Raw genomic sequence first — 19,366 nt, forward strand, 5'->3', positions numbered from 1 at the left:
GAATTCGAGATACATTTGCTCTTTTTTTTTTTCAATCAATTCATTCTTCTTTTGAAACAATTTTTACATTCTGGTAAATGTATAATACATTATGACCCTTCGTTTGATTCTTTTTGTTTTTATTTGAAGGATGTATGGACAGAGTTAGGACGTCCTTGTGGCATCCATCAGAAGCAGGTGGGCCTGCCTTCAAAAGTTGAATTCTTTCCAAATATCTAGCGCTGAGATAAAGCCTATAAAAATAATCTTTTTTAGTTTGAATTTCATCCAGCTCTAATTTGTTTGTTGAATGTGAAAATGAATACCTGCATTCATCTTAATGTTTTAGGTTGACCAAATGGTTATCCACTCTGCTTCAGACCCACACCCTCGCACAACTCTTTGTGGAGATTACTTCTACAATTATTTCTCACGTGGTCTAGACATATTGTTTGATGGACAGGTATATTCCATTTTAATGGTTAATATGCTTATTTTTAATTATTTACTGAGGCTATTTTATTTTACTTGAATATCTAGACTCATAGAATCAAGAAGTTCGTTCTACATACAAATTATCCCGGTCATTCAGATTTTAACGCCTACACCAAATGCAATTTTGTTATTTATGATGCTGAAAGTGAGTATTAAAAGCACAAAAATTCTTGGCATTGATGTTTTTGCCTGTAAATCCATGCTTTATACCATTTTTGCAGTTGAAGGAACTATTCCATTAGGAGGTTCCACAAAGCGTTGCATAACACCTAGGACCAAATGGGAACAAGTAAAGGTAACATTTTTTTCAGTATTTTATCATAATTCATTCTTCAATTGCTTTACAAGTAGATAGCATGTTGGTCCCTGGTTGATGAGGTATTTATTGTCATGGCACACGTATAGCTTGATGTTTTCTATTCAGTTTGAAGGTGTATTGACTATACATTGCAGTAATTAGAAAAACAAATTGATGCACATTTGTAAAATTTTTAATTTAACGAGAATATTTATCATTGTGCATTGATTTCAATTTCACTTGGTTTTCACCAGGATTTACTTGTGGGGAAATCTTCAAACGTAGCACACGATTCTTATGTATTTATATATCTCACGCCTAAACTTTCATATTTACATACATAGCACTTTGGTGTTTTAAAAAATTGCAGGTTTAAAAAGTGATAATAGTGTTGTTTTTGATGTGATAATAAATATTTGACTGATATGTGGTGTATATAAGTTTAAATGTGAGATGTAAATACATAGGAATTATGTGCTATGTATGTCAGTCCTCTTGTATTGACTATAATTTAAGAACAAAAAAATTCTAACAACACACGAGGCTCCTAAAAATATCTAATAACAAGGAGCGTAGTTGACATTGACAAATTGTTGGAATAGAACCCAGGATATGGAATAAAATAACATGATATTAGTGATCGAAGGAGGGGTTATTAAATCCAATTACAATAGACACAACAAAGAAAATAAATAAAACAAAATAAAACAAATAAGAAAGAAATGCCAACTTGGATTATGTCAGTCATGCTCAACTTGGATTTGAAGCCATCGAACAAATGATGAGAAAGATTCTTGGTAAGGATATCTGCTAATTGACCATTGAACGACACAAAAGGAACACAAATTTCTCCGGATTCAATCTTTTCCTTAATGAAGTGTTTGTCAATCTCCATATATTTGGTACGATCATGTTGGACTGGATTGTGAGCAAAGCTGATGGAGGCCTTATTATTACAAAATAGCTGCAACGGGACAAATGTTAGCATACAAGATTCGCAGAGCATGATGCGTAACTGGAAAGCTTCACAAATCTTCAAAGACATAGATCAAAATTCAGCTTCAACAATGCTTTGGGCAACCACGGACAATTTTTTATTTTTTTACGTGGCAAGATTGCCCCATACAAATGAGCAATACCCCGAGGTGGAATGTCGATCATAAACTGACTTGACCCAATTAATATATGTATGAACAAAATAGATCGATGTGTGACGAAAGAAAAAAAAAAAAACTAACCTAAGCCCAATGTACCTTTTAAATAGTGGTAGATCCGTTGGACAACTTAGAGATGGTGCTCATAGAGGTCATGCATGAATTGACTCATACCAACTGTGTGACATATGTCGGGGCGAGTATGGGCGAGGTAGATGAGTTTCCTCACAAGACGCTGGTAATGAGCCTTGTTGAAAAACACAATATTGAGAATGTCAAATAATTTTTCATTCAGATCCATATGTACAATCACTGGTTTGCATAGAAGAGTGTTGTTCTCTGTCAAGAGATCAACCACATGCTCTAAGACAGAAAAATGCCTTGAGATGATTGAGTCACTTCTATGCCTAAAAAGTACCGGAGAGATCCCAAGTCCTTCGTTTCAAAGGACTTAGCAAAAATGTTTTTCAAGGACTCCAATGCTGGGAGATCGTTATCTGCAAGAACAATATTGTCAGCATAGACAATAAGGATAGCCATCTGGCCATTGGAGGAATGCTGGAAGAAGAGAGCATGACCCGACCCGATTGAGCCTAAGTAAAACCATGGCCCAGGACTACCTTTGTGAACTTGCCGAACCAGACTCTTGGAGATTGCTTTAGCCCATAGAGGGACTTTTGCATCATACAGTTGCCCTCTGGAGGCAGTAGAGTCAAAGCCAGGAGGGATAGACATGTACACCTCTTCTATATGCTCTCCATTCAAGAACGCATTCTTGACATCTAGCTGGAATAAAAGTCAATCCTGATTCCCCGCAAGGGTCAACATGACTCGAATAGTGTTTAACTTAGCTACTGGAGCAAACCTCTCCTCATTGTCAACTTTGTAGGTCTATGAGTTCCCTTTGACGACCAATTGTGCCTTGTTACGTTCAAAGAATCTATTAGAGTTGAACTTGGTGCTGAAAATCCATCGACACCTTATTACTTTCTTACCCCAAGGAAGCTCAACGACGTCCCACACATAGTTCCGCCGAAGGGCATTTATTTCTTCCATTACTGTCGTTTTCCAGGTTGGCTCAGCAAGAGCAACCTCAATATTAGCTGAGATCCGATGGTTCGTCAGGTTAGTAGCAAATGCTTTGTAGTTCGGCGATAAACTGCGAAAAAAGACATCTTTTGTCATTGAATTGAGAGAGCATGTTTGATTGCATACATTTCTCGGAGAACTTACCTCATTCAGAGGAGGGTTATGCTGAGTTTGTTGCCCCGAGTGGAGTCATGGCCTTGTAAGGAGGTAGTGGGCTCAAGGACAGGAGCATTGAGACGGGTGCACCGAGTGTAGACATAGACAATAAGAGGAGTAGATAGTGCACTCAATGGAATATGGGACTCCTTAGTGACCGGGATAATGTGGGAAACATCCATAGGAGTAAGATAAGTGTGTCTAAGAACTTAAGCTCCTCCTCACTTGAGGCCGAGCTAAGAAAATAGGGAACACTTTCAAAGAAGGAGACATCAACACTCTTATAGATTGTGTTTATAGTAGAATCAAAGCACCAATATCCCGTTTGAGTGGCGGAGTATCTCAGGAAGATGTATTTTATGGATCTGGGATTACCTTTACTTCGAGTGGGGGTAGTGTTCCGAACAATAACAATGCACCCAAAAATCTTGGGATTTAATGTGGAGAAGTCTCGATTGACGGAGAAGAATGATATTAGAATTACAAAGGGGGTTCAGAACTTGTGAATTTTAGAGGGAACTATTTATGAGATAGGCGACATTCAGAATGGTTTTGTTCTAAAACTATTTCGGTACATTAGATTGAAACATAATTGAGCGAGCAACGTCGAGGAGGTGACAATTTTTTTTTTCTCGACTACCCCATTTTGTTGAGGAGAGTCCTTTCACGAGCTATGGTAGATGATGCTCTTACTCATTAAGAATTCACCCAAAATAAACTTGAAAAATTCATGGTTATAGTAGGACTAAAGGACCTTAATTGGAGTTTCAAATTGAGTTAAAATGAATGTGTAGAAGTTTTGGAAGGTTATAACAATCTCCAGTTTTGTCTTTTAAATGTAGACCCACTTCATCTGAGTGTGGTCATCAATCAGCGTCAGGAACCACCGTTTATTGGTGTAGCTGGAAGTGCGAGAGGGTTCCCATATGTCACTGTGAATGAGAGAGAAATGACAAGGTGTGTGAAGTGTACGATTTGTAATAGAACTAATGATGCTTGGTTAACTGACATGTCTCTCAATCAAAATTAAAAAGATTTTTATTAGAAAACATCAAAGGATACAAATTTTTTATATATTGGAAACTAGGATGACTCAAATGATAATGCAACAACATGATGAAACATTTATTGACTCGAGCTAAACTACAACTCTTGAGTGGTGTGTTCTCACTCTCCGTGTTCTTCTTTTGAAAGTAGTAGAGTCCAGCTACTCTATTGGCAGTTCTAATCATCCTCCCCGAGCGACGATCCTAAAGAACACAATCATCAGAAGAGAAATTAGTCACACAATCAATATCATTTGCCAACTTGTTGATAAATAACAAGTTACATTGCAACAATGTAACATGTAAAACAAACACTACAGTTAGGCTGATTGTTAGTACAACCGACCCTTTTTCAACAAAGAAATTACAAGAGCCATCATTAATTCTGACAGTACTTTCCCAGAGCACGGATATTAAGTCGAGATAGCTTGCGATTATCTTGTTATTGTAATATGTGGTACCTGAATCAATAATCTATAAACCAGAGGAGGAAAGAATCGTGAGAGCCATATGAAGAGTACCTTATCGAACATGTGAGGTCGACAGACCTACAGAGAATTGATTAAATCCAAGTAGCTTGATCAATTGCTCCATTTGGTTTTCAGGGATTCAGAAGATTCTGAGATGTTCCGGGTACTAATCGGCTGAACCGTGGTAGGTTCGGACGTCACAGTGAGACCCTTGGTAGTAGAGAATTAAGCTGAAGGTTTGTATGCTGATTACCATGAAGTTTCGAACAGTTGTCCCTAGTGTGGATGAGTGTGCAGTAATCACAAGTGAGATGACAGGTCCGAGGTTGCATGAACGAGGACTAAGCACCATTCGAGATCAAGGCAGACGATTCGACTGAAGGAGTAGAAGTGTCGAGCATGACAAGTCTCTGACTCTTCCCGACGAATCTCGGTGAAAATAGCGCGAGCAAAAGGAAAAGGGTTCCGACCAAGAATATGGCTCTGGACTTCGTCAAGTTCTTTGTTAAGGCCAGTTAGGAATTGGAACATGTGGTCCTTTTCTACAATCTTCTGGAAGAGAGAAAGGTCGGTCGGAGAATCCCAAGTGTAGTCGTAGTACATGTCACATTCAATCTATAATGCAACAAGGTCATCATTGTACTGGGTCACGGTCTTTGGCCTCTGTTTTGCCTCCCGAATTTTTTTAGACACCTCATATAGTTGGCTGGAGTTTCCTACATCGGAGTAGGTATCACGGATTGCCGTTTATAGGGCACTAGCTGAAGGGAGAAACATATATGAATGACCAATCAAAGTCTCTATGGAGTTGATTAGCTACGATATGCCACGAAGTTCTCCACTTCCCAAACTCCATACGTCAAGTTTGTCTTTGGAGGCTCACGAATCATACCTGTGAGGTGACCGAATTTCCCGCGTCATTTGATGAACAAATGCATCACTTGGGACCATTAAAGAAAGGTACTGTTGTTCAGGTTATGGTTTTTTATTAAGAAATTCATGTTGGTTTCCGGTCCTTTGGTCTGCAGAGTTGGAGTAGATCCTCCGGTGGAATCAAGAACACCTTCTGAAGGTGTCTCAGTAATGGAGTTCACCATGATTTTGACTAAGCCAAATGAGATGTCGGATTGTTGTGACATCGGAAGACTCCGGCTCCAGGAAGGAAAGAAGGTATAGCGGTTGTACAGAAAAAAACTGGCTGGCTGGACGAAAATTTTGGTCTGCAGGATACAATACCTGAAGGAGGTCTGGCGGTTGGGAGCAGGTTTGGATAGGACCAGTGGCCTGGACATAAGTTATGGCCGACATAATGGAGCGCCTGGTGGAGTTCACGTTGGCTGGGAGCAACCTTATTGGCCTGGACAGGAATTTTGGCGGTTAATTTGGCTGGTAGGAGAGATTTGACGCTTGGAAGAATAGATCCAACCGGTTGGAGTGAGAGGCAACGCCTGGAAAGGCCAGCCGACGACAAGGGAGGGTTTGGCGGCTGCTAGGTCAGACCCATGGCTTTGATACCATGTTAAAATAAAACTGGGATTGAAACAAAACATCATAATATTATTGATAGAATGAGGGTATTTAAATCCAATTACAATAGACACAACAAAAAAAAAGAAATAAACCAGAATAAAACAAATTGGAAAGAAATAAAACAAAATAAAATAAATAGGAAATATAAAATGAGGAAATAAAAGCTAATGATAAGTAATAATGATTAGGGATTGTCGTTATAAATCTAATATAATTTTTTTTAATTTCTTTGTCTTTCCTATCCACAGAAGTTTTTTCGATCATGTTATTCATTTTTAATTTACATAGACAATTGGTGAATTGCCCACTTACCTTTTTGGTATTCTTCTCAAAAAATTAATGCCAGTAAATGAAATGATCAAATTTTGTTATTATAACTGGAAACACAAGCAGGTTGGCTTTGAAACATTTTTAAGATTTTGAAGTTTATATTAGTTAATTTGCTATGTGTAATCATTCAGTTCAAAATCTCTTCATTCATAGACAACTGATCTCCATGAATTTTAACTTTACCATCCAATGTATGATTATTCTGGATCCTGATAGTGATTTTGTATTTCTAGCATCTGTATGTCGGAGGATTGTCTTTTCCTCAAAGATTTAGGGGCCGATTGGGATCATTTTTAGTTTTAGTGTTTTTTGTTTTGTTTTGTTTTGTCTATATTTTACTTAAAATAAAACATGTTTTTATGACATATTTAGTTGTTTTGAAGAATCCAAAAAAATGTTTATATGTTTTGATTACTTTTAAAACAAAGCTGATTTGTTTTTTTTAAATAAAAAAAAATATGCAAAAAAATCTACTAAGCAAATATGTTTTTAAAATAAAGCAAAAATAAAAATCAAAGATAGAAAACAAACATGATCCCAAACACGCCCTTATATTTCTTTTCGTTCTCTGTTAATGTTATTTTGTAATAACTATGTGCGGGATCTTCATGGTGGTTATTCTAGTATTATTGTTCTCTAATTTTTAAAATTTTCATTATTACATGTGATTTAAGAGCAACCCCATAAATCTTAAGAACTCATTGCAAGACAAAATTTTTAAAAATGTCATACTATTAAATCTTTGAAAGGAACAAATTTTGATTTTTTTTTAAATGTGACTTAATCAGTAGGTAGGTACCGATTTTTGTGTCAAAATTGGTATTTTTGTGCCAATTTAAAGCAATTATGACATCATTAATTGCACAACATGATGTCGATGTTGTATCATTCTCCATGGTCGCTCTTGTGGGTGTTGTTGCTGCTGGCCATGTAACTGCTTTGGGTCGTCCTTCTGCCCTGGTGTGGGTGATAGATGCACAGGATATGATGTAAACAATCTCTGATCATGTATGAAATTTGCATCATACCCCCAAAACTGTTGATCTTGTGAAGGTATTGTCAGACATGAAATCCAAAATTGCTGTTGTGAAGGGGCACTACCTGGTGTCGCCCATGGAGAACTTGCTTTGGTATATGTTGTAAGAGTGCACTCGTATGAAGAGCGAGTTTGGTGAACATGAGGCTGTGAGACTGTGAATGCAGAGTTGGAAGGCCTGGGGTCATCATAGGTCGTCAGTGGAGTACATGTGACATCGTCCTTGTCATAGGTAGTTTGATCGTCTCATGCAACTATAAACATCCTCCACATTATATATCTTCTTTTGGGACTCTCATCAATGGAGCCCCAGAAGGTCAATAACTAACCATCTATCTCCGCGATTTAATCATACTGCAAAAAAATTCATTATATAAACATTTGAAAATTAGAGTAGATAAACATTAATTTATTAGAAAATTAGTAAAACATCAGTGCTTCTTATATATTTGCCCTCAAAAAATGTGTATGGAGGATTCCTTGGCAATTCAGGTGTAGTGTAGCTAGTGTCTTGAACTATCCCATATATAAAACAACAACTCGATCCAGATTTATACCTCCAGAATATTGGGCATCAACATATGTCTCTCTATCATCTTGTCGGTGATAGTCGGCTCTTCCCCCGTCCATCAACCCTCTGAAAACCAGACTCCCTAGCTTGAATATGCATTCTAGGTAGCTGTCCAAATTGTCGTGTCACTTCCTCTGGTAAGTGCTACTCTATTCGCTACCAGCAAACCAACGCCAGTCTCCCAAACAGCTGATCCAGAGGTGCATAGATCTGCAAACCGATGTGGAATAGATCTCGACATGACACTCATGTCACCTGCAGTTAGCAAAAATAATTTGATTCTCACTAGAAATAAAATTATGTAACATGAAATGATGCAATAAAATTTCAATATCTATGAGAGCAAGAGTCCATCAAACTCATCTTGGTATACCCAAATATGACACGACCGCTGCTCCCGTACATACTACCGGTTCAACCTAAAAAAAATCAAGAAAGTCTTCCTTAACAATATTAATAATATATTATTTCTAAATACGAGTTTTAAATAATTTTTGAATCTGCATCCAACACTCATCCCATCGATCTCTGAAGTGCAAGGAGCTTGTATTATTTGTCTGCCAACATGAAATCTCTCCCAAGGCCACAATTATAGCAAATGCCAACAACATGCCACATTCACCAAGCAGGGCTTTGTAGTTATGTGTGAACTCCCTGTACTAATTTTAAATATGGCTGTTCCAATATAGTATTGGGAGAAAACTGACGGATTCTCTATAACCGGTAAGTACTGCAAATGAATCTCTAATTTTGACTTATTCGGAATGAGAAAGAAGCCTAGTATGAGGAGTATATAAGCCCGTATATGTTTCTAAAAGATAATATCATCTAAATCTTCATATGTCCATATAGAGTGCTCACCTCAACCATCACAAAGGTACACAAGTATGTGATTTTGCCTGACCCATCCCGAAACTCGCTATAACATCTGGAGCATCACACTAGTAGTACAATACGTGTAGAGCTGGGTGAATGCCCGGTAAATCATCTCAAGAGACCGACCATGAAGCCCACTTCCTGCCCTGGCCAACAACTCTCGACCTCATCAGTGCTGGTCTGTCAACTCTAATGCCCAAAATTAAAGTAACATCTTGTAGAGTAATAATCATCTCATCAGCTGGTAAATGGAATGTGTTAGTACCCGAACACTATCGCTCTGCAAACGCCGTTAGCAAATGAGGATCCAACCTGATGAACTGAAGATAACTGATGCAGTCTAGTCTAATATCTCTTAAGACAACAATAAAACGGGAACATTACACATCCATTTGGTACTCTACAATAAAATTATTAATTTAAACTCTCCATCTCTTGATGTTAATTAGGGAAATATTTTGAAATTTGTTTGACACTACTTCATATGGATGTGCTACTTTATGTTTCTCGCGTAGTGGAACAATGGCATGGTGAAGCTTAGGAGGTGCTGGTCTAACATTAGTCTCATGTTGTTGGTCTAGCCGTGCATCATTGAGAGTGTGATACTCCATCTCGTCCCCGAATATGCCTAGAGTATGTCATGATGCCTGTAAAAAAAGATGAAAAATTATAATAAAATTGTTTGTCTTCACAGGAGTTGTAGTGTTTGACTTCTTTTACCTAATATTTTGTGGGTTTGTAGGATAAGTTGATTTGTTATGTCTAATAGTACGAGGCACACAACATATCCAATGGTCTCAAGTTACACGCTCATGTATCATATTTGTGTAGTATTTTGTGCGTGATCTTCATGTTCTTCATCTGAAATTTGGTTGCGCTAACTCAATGAAGTTAGTCGATGGGTCAAAATCAGGCTATGATGCTCATTCAGGGATAACATGGAACTCCAATGGGTTCGTCTTCTTGAAAAACTCAATAGTGTAATATTGAGAGACGTATGATAAATGATCGATGTGCTTTGTTACCTAAAGTAGTTATGACTTGGGGGCGAGACATATGATATGCCTTGGGGGTACTCCACAAATACAACTGCAGCTCTTGTCCTCATGTAAGTCAACTCGGAATGATCCATAACTAAAGTCATATGCTTCATACTCATTATGATTGATGCGAGTAGGTGCAGGAAATCTTCTAGCTTCAGTTTCATAACTTTGTAATGCTATACTGATTCAAGTAGTTATCGATGATGCGTTGGTTGTCATTATTCCATGTCTTCGCCCATCATCAATGATATAATCCACCTTTTAATATCTCAGGTAATCAACCAATCATATGCATCTTGTTTAATATTACTGTCGGCAGTTTTAATTTTTGGAGTTGAAAATTATAGGAAAAATGTGAAAATAGTTTTGATATGAATATGATTTTTGAAAGTAACATTTTAATTTAAAAATATGTGATACCAAACGAGTCTCACATTTTGGATAGTTTGAGTGAATAATCACGATACCACAAATAATACACTTATCCTGAAGAATAAACATCATTTGTAGTAGGCTCAATTACCTAAACTAAAGAATTTGTGACATCCGCTTGGTCTGCGAAATATTTTATATGAGACCAACAAGTTCCCCTACTTAATATAAAGATTAGATAGGGTTTATTTTACCTGGGTTCCAAGTTTCCTATAGAGGCAAGCCCCTATAGTTAATTACATCTTAAATGACTTGGGTTACTTAAGAAAACTCTCGATTAAGATCAGTGGTTTTGCCTTCAAGATTTCAAAGTTTAGATTTCCAAGACTGGACATAAGAAAATCAAATGGGAATAGTTCAAAATAGGAACAATTATTTTAAGGAATAGTATAAATTTTATTTTATCCGTTTAGTTTTTGAATTTATTGAATACATATTTTATTTCTTGCCGGGGATGTCCCAACTATCCTAATGTTTGGCTTTTTGTCTTTGAAATGATGCTTATTTGATATTTCAATTCTGCAAATTATTTAGGATTTATGAATTATGTGGACTTACATTCAATTTAGGACTTATATTCGCACGATATCTCATCTTGCAAATGACCTAAAAAGATAGGAGGATTTACACTGTATCGGACGGTAATTTCGGAATCCTAAAGTGTTAGGACTTATAATTACACAACATGGTTGTGCAAAAAGCCTAAAAGGTGATCCTATGAGTTGTTATTTAAACTAAAGAGAGTGATAGGTGATGTGAATGTGTTTTGATGTTGCAGATCCATATTGAAGTTGTTCCTCGTCGTGCTGCCCACGATGTTCGCTCCAAGCTCTTCGTCGTAGCACCTCCGGGTTTAGTTTTAGTTTTGAAAATGCACCTAACCACTAGGTTATCCTATACTAAGACAATGTATATCAAAACAAATAAATCATGTGATATATAAAAGAAGAAAGAAATAATATTACATGTCAGGAGAATATTATAACAAACTAAAGAAACAGTATAACAGATTATGCAAAACAGTATACATGCTAGAAAAATAACATAACAGACTACAGTATAACATGCTAGAAAATAGTACAGCAGGCTATGCAAAACAGTATACATGACAGGAGGAAAAGTATAACGTGCTAAGAAATAAAATGCTGCAATGTAAATCAAACATGTATATTTGAGAGGACTGCTGCTTCTTTAAGCTTAGCTAGTATGTGATGTGTAAACAGGAGAAAACACGACCTAAAAAACTCAAGAAAACCGATAAATTGTAGAAAAAAGACAAATAAACAAAACAAAACACAATATCACATATAAAGGACCAAGAATAGGAGATTTATATGTGATATTGAGAATATCATCAATTGCCAAAATGATATGAGTGTAAGATTCAAGCTCAAATCCCGGAGCATTTCAAGCTCAAATATTCAAGCTCAAATCCCGGAGCATTGGGTTTCATTTTTGGTCAAGTTAAGTCAATAATTTCATTATTTGATTTAATTAAATCAGTCATGAACCACAACTTAGCGCACCCTTGTGTCTAGTGCCCTTATTAACTTATGAACTAGGGTTAGATTTCTGACTTCTTAGGTTCATTTGAAAATTAGGATGATGAACTCTCTCTCAGGGAGTGCTCCTAAGGCCTAGAAAGCCTACACTTTAGTTTGAGCATGAAGTGTTCTAAAGTGTCTATCTTCAATTAAGTGTTTTTCAACTAATCATCAAATATCTTTAGATCAAACTTAGTTCGCTATTAGACTCATAAGACCTAGGGGTAAACCTATAATTTTGGCAAAAGTGTTGTGAAATGTGCTTCAATCCTAGTTAAAGCAATTGGGTTTAAGTTTATTCAAAGTTTGAGGGGCCTAAATGCAAGTCTACTGATCTTTCAATCCATTCTCCTAATCGTCATTTAAACTCTTACTTTCTTCCAAATCTCAACTATTCTTCCAATTACAATTTCATCTCTTATGCAAAAGGCAAAAGGAATGGTGAATGATTTGCTATCCTATCTCCTCTTTAGGTTTCTATCATCTCAGCAGATCAAATTTCATTTTTAATTTCCTCTCCCTTTTTCTTTCTCTCATATTTTTCTTTAAGATCATGAATCATTTCTGAAAATAATTAAATCAGAAATTCTCATTTTTAACTTGACCGTTAAAAAAAAACAAAACAAACGAAAAAAGAGTCTCACATTTGCAGTTGTAAAATTATAGGAAAAATATGAAAATAGTTTTGATATGAATATGATTTTTGAAAGTAACATTTTGATTTAAAAATAGGTGAGACCAAATAAGTCTCACATTTTGGATAGTTTGGGTGACTAAGCACGATACCACAAATAATACATTTATCCCGAAGAATAAACATATCATTTTTAGTAGGCTCAATTACCTAAACAAAAGAATTTGTGACATCCGTTTGGTCTGCGAAATATTTTATATGAGGCCAACAAGTTCCCCTACCTAATATAAAAATTAGATATGATTTATTTTATCTGAGTTTCAAGTTCCCTATAGAGTCAAACCCCTATAGTTAATTACATCTTAAATGACTTGAGTTACTTAAGAAAACTCTCGATTAAGATCAGTGGTTTTGCCTTCAAAATTTCAAAGTTTAGGTTTCTAAGATTGGACATAAGAAAATCAAATGGGAATGATTCAAAATAGGAACAATTATTTTAAGGAATTTAAAGGAATGAATACTAAGGGATGTCACAGATTCGAGGAACACTTCGGTGACTTCCCAACTATCTTATTATTTGACTTTATGTTTTTGAAATGATATTAGTGATGTTATTTAATGTTTAATCCTGCAATTTATTTTTTAGAATTTAGGACTTACATTCGCACGATATCTGATCGTGCAAATGACCTAAAAAGATAGGAGGATTTATACTGTACCGGACGGTAACTTCGGAATCCTAAAGTGTTAGGGCTTATAATTACACAACAGGGTTATGCGAAAAGTCTAAAAGGTGACCATATGAGTTGTTATTTAAACTAAAGAGGGTGATAGGTGATGTGAATGTGTTTTAATGTTGCAGATCCATCTTTATTCCTCGTCGTGCTGCCCACGATGTTCGCTCCAAGCTCTTCGTCGTAGCACCTCCGGGTTTAGTTTTAGTTTTGAAAATGCACCTAACCACTAGGTTATCCTATACTAAGGCATAGTGTAATCAAAACAAACAAATCATGTGATATATAAAAGAAGAAAGAAATAATATTACATGTTAGGAGAATACTATAATAAACTAAAGAAATAGTATAACAGACTATGCAAAACAGTATACATGCTAGAAAAATAACATAACAAACTAGAAATAAAATGTTGTATACATGACAGGAGGAAAAGTATAACGTGCTAAGAAATAAAATGTTGTAATGTAAATTAAACCTGTATATTTGAGAGGACTGCTGCTCTTTTAAGCTTAACTAGTATGTGATGTGTAAATAAGAGAAAACACGACCTGAAAAACTCGAGAAAACCGACAAATCGTAGAGAAAATACGAACAAAACAAAACACAATATCACATATAAAGGACTAAGAATATAAGATTTATATGTGATATTGAGAATGTCCCCAATTGCCAGGAGTATCTGAGTGTAAGATTCAAGCTCAAATCCCGAAGCATTGAATTTCATTTTTGGTCAATTGAAGGCAAGAATTTCATTATTTGATTTAATTAAATCAGTCATGAACCACAACCTAGTGCACCCTCGTGTCTAGTGTCCTAATTGACTTATGAACTAGGGTCAGATGTCTGGTTTCTTAGGTTCATTTGAAAATTATGGTGATGAACTCTCTCTCACGGTGTGCTGCTAAGACCTAGGAAGTCTACACTTTAGTTTGAGCTTGAAGTGTTCTAAAGTGTCTATCTTCAATTAAGTGTTTTTCAACTAATCCTCGAACATCTTTAGATCAGACTTAGCTCGCTATCAGACTCCTAAGACCTAAGGGTAAGCCTATAATTTTGACAAAATGGTTGTGAAATGTGCTTCAATTCTTGTTAAAATAATTGTGTTTAAGTTTATTCAAAGCTTAAGGGGCCTAAATGCAAGTCCATTGATCTTTCAACTCATGCTCCTAATCATCATTTAAACTTTTACTTTCTTCCAACTTTCAACTATTCGTCCAATTACAATTTCATCTTTCTTATGCAAAAAGGAATGATGAATGGTTTGCTATCCTATCGCCTCTTTAATTTTCTATCATCTCAGCAGACCAAATTTCATTTTTAATTTCCTCTCCCTTTCTCTCTCCCTCATATTTTTCTTTAAGATCATGAATCATTTCTGAAAATAATTAAATCGGAAATTCTTAACTTAACTTTAAAAAAAAAAACAAACAAAAAAAGAGGCCGATCCACTTTTTAAAACAAAGTTAAATCAATAAGTTTTAAGTGAAATCGTAAGTGCATCGGCCTAAAAATACAAACAAAAAAAGAGGCCGATCCACTTTTTAAAACAAAGTTAAATCAATAAGCCTTAAGTGAAATCGTAAGTGCATCGGCCTAAAAACGTTTAAAGACATCGGCCTAGAATTTTTTAAAACCTCGTTAAAAAAATGATAAAATAAAAAAAATAACCGATTCAATCTCAAAAAAGGGTTTAAAAACCTAAAAATGTAATTTAAACTTTCACGAATAAAACTTCATAATATGACGAATAAAACTTAAAAAAAAAACGTAGTTCAAACATTCCACTAGAAAGTGCTCCAAGTACGGTTCACCCAATCAATGAACCAGCTTTCACGGCAAATGTGAAAATTCATCACATTAAGATTTGCAGTTAGGGACAATAAAGGGGAAACTAATCCCAAATCAAACATTTTCAATCATAAAAGAATTAAAGGAAAAGATCCACATCCAGGAGAAATGAAAATAAAGCTAAATCTGAGCTAAATACAATACTGACAACATCAATGAAGCTCACGGCCAAAGGCAGAAAAGAGGGAAACAAACCCCATGCATGGCCACAAATAGTGAAAGAGAACCCTCATGGGTATTATCATTACATTGCCTTTGATATACATAGGAGAGTGAATGGGAAAGCACGACAAAGAAAGGAAAACAACCCAAAAACAGGCTTCCAAATAGCTCACGGGTAAGGCTCACAAAAGGAACAAAATCACCACAAAACCAACAATCAAATAGCCACCAAACAACATCTATATGGGGCCCAATCACCAACTACATGAGTGTAAACAGTAATTACAACACCCAAACAGCTAACTACAACAATTAATTACACTTTTAAGCTTCCAAACTGCTCCAACCAGCAATTCTGAACTTCCTACAACCAACAACAGCTTCCTACAGTTTTGCTACAGAAAACCTAGCAGTTTAAAAGCTCCCAAACAATCATTAAATTAGCCCCAAACAAGCTTACGGGCAGTGCCAGGAAAAGGGGCAGCCCGAGCCCAATACAAAGGCAAACCAAGCTCAAGAAATATTCCAAAACCTCAGCCAATATAAATCACCAAAGGAAGCCCGAACCAAGCCCAGAAAAAGGGCAACCCGAGCCCAATACAAGGGCAAATCAAACCCAGAAATAGTCCAAAACAATAAGAGACTTCATCCAATATAAATAATCAAAAACAGAGCCCAAACCGAGCTTACTAACGTGGGAAAAATAAAGTAAAATATCCAGCATTTTCCATTTCCAAAGGACTAAAACCGCACCCAACAAATGGGTCAAAACAAGACAAAATTTCCAGCATTTTCCCTCTCCAAAGAGATCAAAATCGTACCCAACAAGAGGGGAAAAACAGAGATTAGCTTTTCCAGCATGAATCTAGTCCAAAAAGATCCAAATCATACCCAACAAGATGGGAAAAACTTGGCCATCAAATCCAAATCAAATCCGTAAGATTTTTATATTCCCAGGTATTAAAACTAATATATGTTCCAAACTGCAGCAAGTAACAGGAACGAATAAGCATAAACAAGTTCCTAATGCCAACATGTTATTTAGCATTGAAACTAATTCCAACCAACATGTTTCCTCATTAAAAAATGAATTCCAACATGAATTCTAGATGGGTAAACGTTATTCCAAAGCCATGACTTCTCATGTATTTCAATCAGAAAAGAAACACAAGCTAGCTTTCTCTTTTTTTTTTTTTAAAAAAAATCATCTTTCTTTTAGCAATGAATTACTTCAGCAAGGAGCAAATAAAGAAATCCATAACTTCCAACATATAAGTATAGAAATAATAAAAGCGTAAGAATAAGATTCGTATGAGAGAGTGGACCTAAACATGCTTTCCCTAAAATGCTATTTCAACTAATCCACATAAAGCTTCTAAATCAAATCCAATAAGAGTATTAAAGGCCCAATCTTTAATATCAATGCCGTTATGACCCCGCAACTGAGATAAATCAAAGTCTCTCTCATGCATTCCCTAATTTTTAGCACTTCCAACATGCATCGAGCAGAAAAAGAAAAGAAGGCAACCACATTATGCTCCATTTAAATATTTCTAGGAACTACTCATGCTTAAATCTTAGAACAAGCCCAAATCTTGCTTACACATGAAATAGGAAATGTTTTTATGCCATCCGAAACGTTGCAAATCAGAGGAAGGAAGATAAATACCTCTTAATGCCGACTTAAAGCAAAAAAAGTAAGACAGATCCAATAAAAGGCCTTCCAAAGGAATCCTCTTCCTAAAAGCTTCAAGAAGTAGCAGCCAACAAATCCCTTAGATTCCCAGCACGCAAAAAACACTAGTCAAGAAGATGTTTTGACAGGGCCTTCCTCCTAAAAGCTTCGAAAAACAACCACCAACGAATGCTCCACACTCCAGCACACGAAAATCAAATTTTGGATAAGATGTTAGCAGAGTTTTCTTTCCTAAGACCTCCCACAGTAAAGAAGAAGGAAAACAGCCTTTCGAACAACAAAGAAAAAAAAATGCAGCTTCTTCAACAACACCCCAAAGCCACTCCTCTCCTTTTTCTCCAGAAGTTTTCAACAACCCTCAGGCTGCAGAGGATGAAAAGAACAAGTAAGAATGAAATTAGAGGAGATTTTGACAGCACCTCCAAACTCTCAGAAATTTCGGCCAGCCCTAGACCTTATCCCAAATGGGGTTTTTATAGCAAAGAAAGGAGAGAGGAGAAGCCACCTACCAGCCTCCCTGGTAAGCAAATCAGGTAAAGGGAAAGGAGGAGAAGGATTTAAGGCAAGAGGAAATGCAACCTATGGCAGAGGAAAAGCCGGCTAGGTGGAACTTCGCATAAAAAAAATTTAATATTTCAAAAATAAAATTTAATTTATGCATTTTTATTCGTGCGTCAGATTGTAGAAAATTGAATATTTTTTTTTGGAAATCCGAATGGCAGCGGAATGCCGCGTGTGAGGGAAGAGGAATGCCACGTGTGAGGGAAGAGATGCGGGAGAGGAGGCGAGCTCGGCGGCCTTGGCCTTGGCCTTAATCGATTGGCTCAGGCTGACGTTCCGGACGCGTTGGCGCAGTCCATTTCGTCGTCAGAAGCCATTTTGGTGAATTCATCGATTTGGAGGCCAGCCGACACCTGACCTAGCCGCAATGATCGAATGGAGAGTTTAAGCATGTGGGAAAAGGGGAAATAGAAATTAGGGTTATAATTTTATTATAATAAGTAATATAAATAAAAAAAATTTAATATTTCAAAAATAAAATTTAATTTATGCATTTTTATTCGTGCGTCAGATTGTAGAAAATTGAATATTCTTTTTTGGAAATCTTGACGTTCCGGACGCGTTGGCGCAGTCCATTTCGTCGTCAGAAGCCATTTTGGTGAATTCATCGATTTGTGTGCAAATTTTTTTGTGTCGGAAATATGACAATATGGATGTCTTTTCCTACTAAAATTAATGTCTCGGACGCGTTGACGCAGTTGATTTTATCGTCGGAGGTCGTCCGAAGAAGTTTACATTTTCACCCGTCCTTTAGGCTCAATTGAAGTCCGATCTTGTGCAATTTAATGAATTTTGTGCATTTGGTGAGTTTATGTGACGATAAAGTCCTGATGAGGTTTTCCTAGAGCTTGAAATCTTATTGAGAACTTCTCCCTGAGTCTCCACACAATAGACCTTAATCGCTCATCCATAAGACGATGTTTTTGAGACCATAAATGCTAGACATCACAGGAAAATAGGAAATGTTTTGGAATTTCTAAAATGGTGGGTATCAATTTATAGTTTTCTAGGATAGTTAATAGAAACCCTTAGAGCTAGATCCTAGGATTCTGAAATGAGTAATGACCTAAAAAATGAGGTCAACAATTACAGATATCAGTTATATGTTGGTTGAATAATTGAATGTGATTTGTATTCTCTGTCCAATACATGTTTTGACACATCTCTATATAAATATTAATTATTTGTATAATTACTTTTAAAAAACTTCTCTAAGATTACTAACAGAATTTTTGTGACGCCCTTGGGACAATTTCTCTATTCTCACGAACAATGCCTAAATGACGATCCAATATTATACAAAAGATATGTACGTGATCCAACAATAGGCAAGAGCTGAAATAAATTTCATAAAACTAGATCCAGGAATCGATTCACTCAGACTCAACTAGCGCAAATGCCAATGGGAAGAGACCATTATTTGCATTAACACCAACAACGCTAAGTAAAGTTCCATGATATTTTTCTAACAAAAATGTGTTGTTAAAACTCAAAATAGAGCAACGATTACTTAAACCCTCTGTAGATTGCCCAAATGCCCAAATGAGCCGTTGAAATCGAGGTGTGCTTTCAAATTTATCATATAAATGAATCCCGAATTACAGTCAAAATGACTACCATTAACTTGTGCAATGGATAATAAGTTTCCCAACTACCAAAAATAGACTTGATGGTCTTTC

The 19,366-nt window shown here is 36.1% G+C and overlaps 1 protein-coding gene across 3 annotated transcripts in view; it reads left to right on the plus strand.

The window, feature by feature from the left end:
- The window catches only part of LOC110026173 (UPF0183 protein At3g51130), a 33,980-nt gene that overhangs the window by 10,424 nt on the left and 4,190 nt on the right, over positions 1-19,366 (plus strand). For all 3 annotated transcript variants that reach the window (XM_020727025.1, XM_020727026.1, XM_020727024.1), the window contains exons 9-12: positions 130-177; positions 329-442; positions 520-619; positions 696-769. In XM_020727025.1, the coding sequence (XP_020582684.1) occupies positions 130-177; positions 329-442; positions 520-619; positions 696-769 (336 nt within the window). The remainder of the gene's footprint in view (positions 1-129; positions 178-328; positions 443-519; positions 620-695; positions 770-19,366) is intronic.

This window comes from Phalaenopsis equestris, unplaced genomic scaffold, assembly GCF_001263595.1.
Source record: "Phalaenopsis equestris unplaced genomic scaffold, ASM126359v1 Scaffold000354, whole genome shotgun sequence".
NCBI lineage: Eukaryota > Viridiplantae > Streptophyta > Magnoliopsida > Asparagales > Orchidaceae > Phalaenopsis > Phalaenopsis equestris.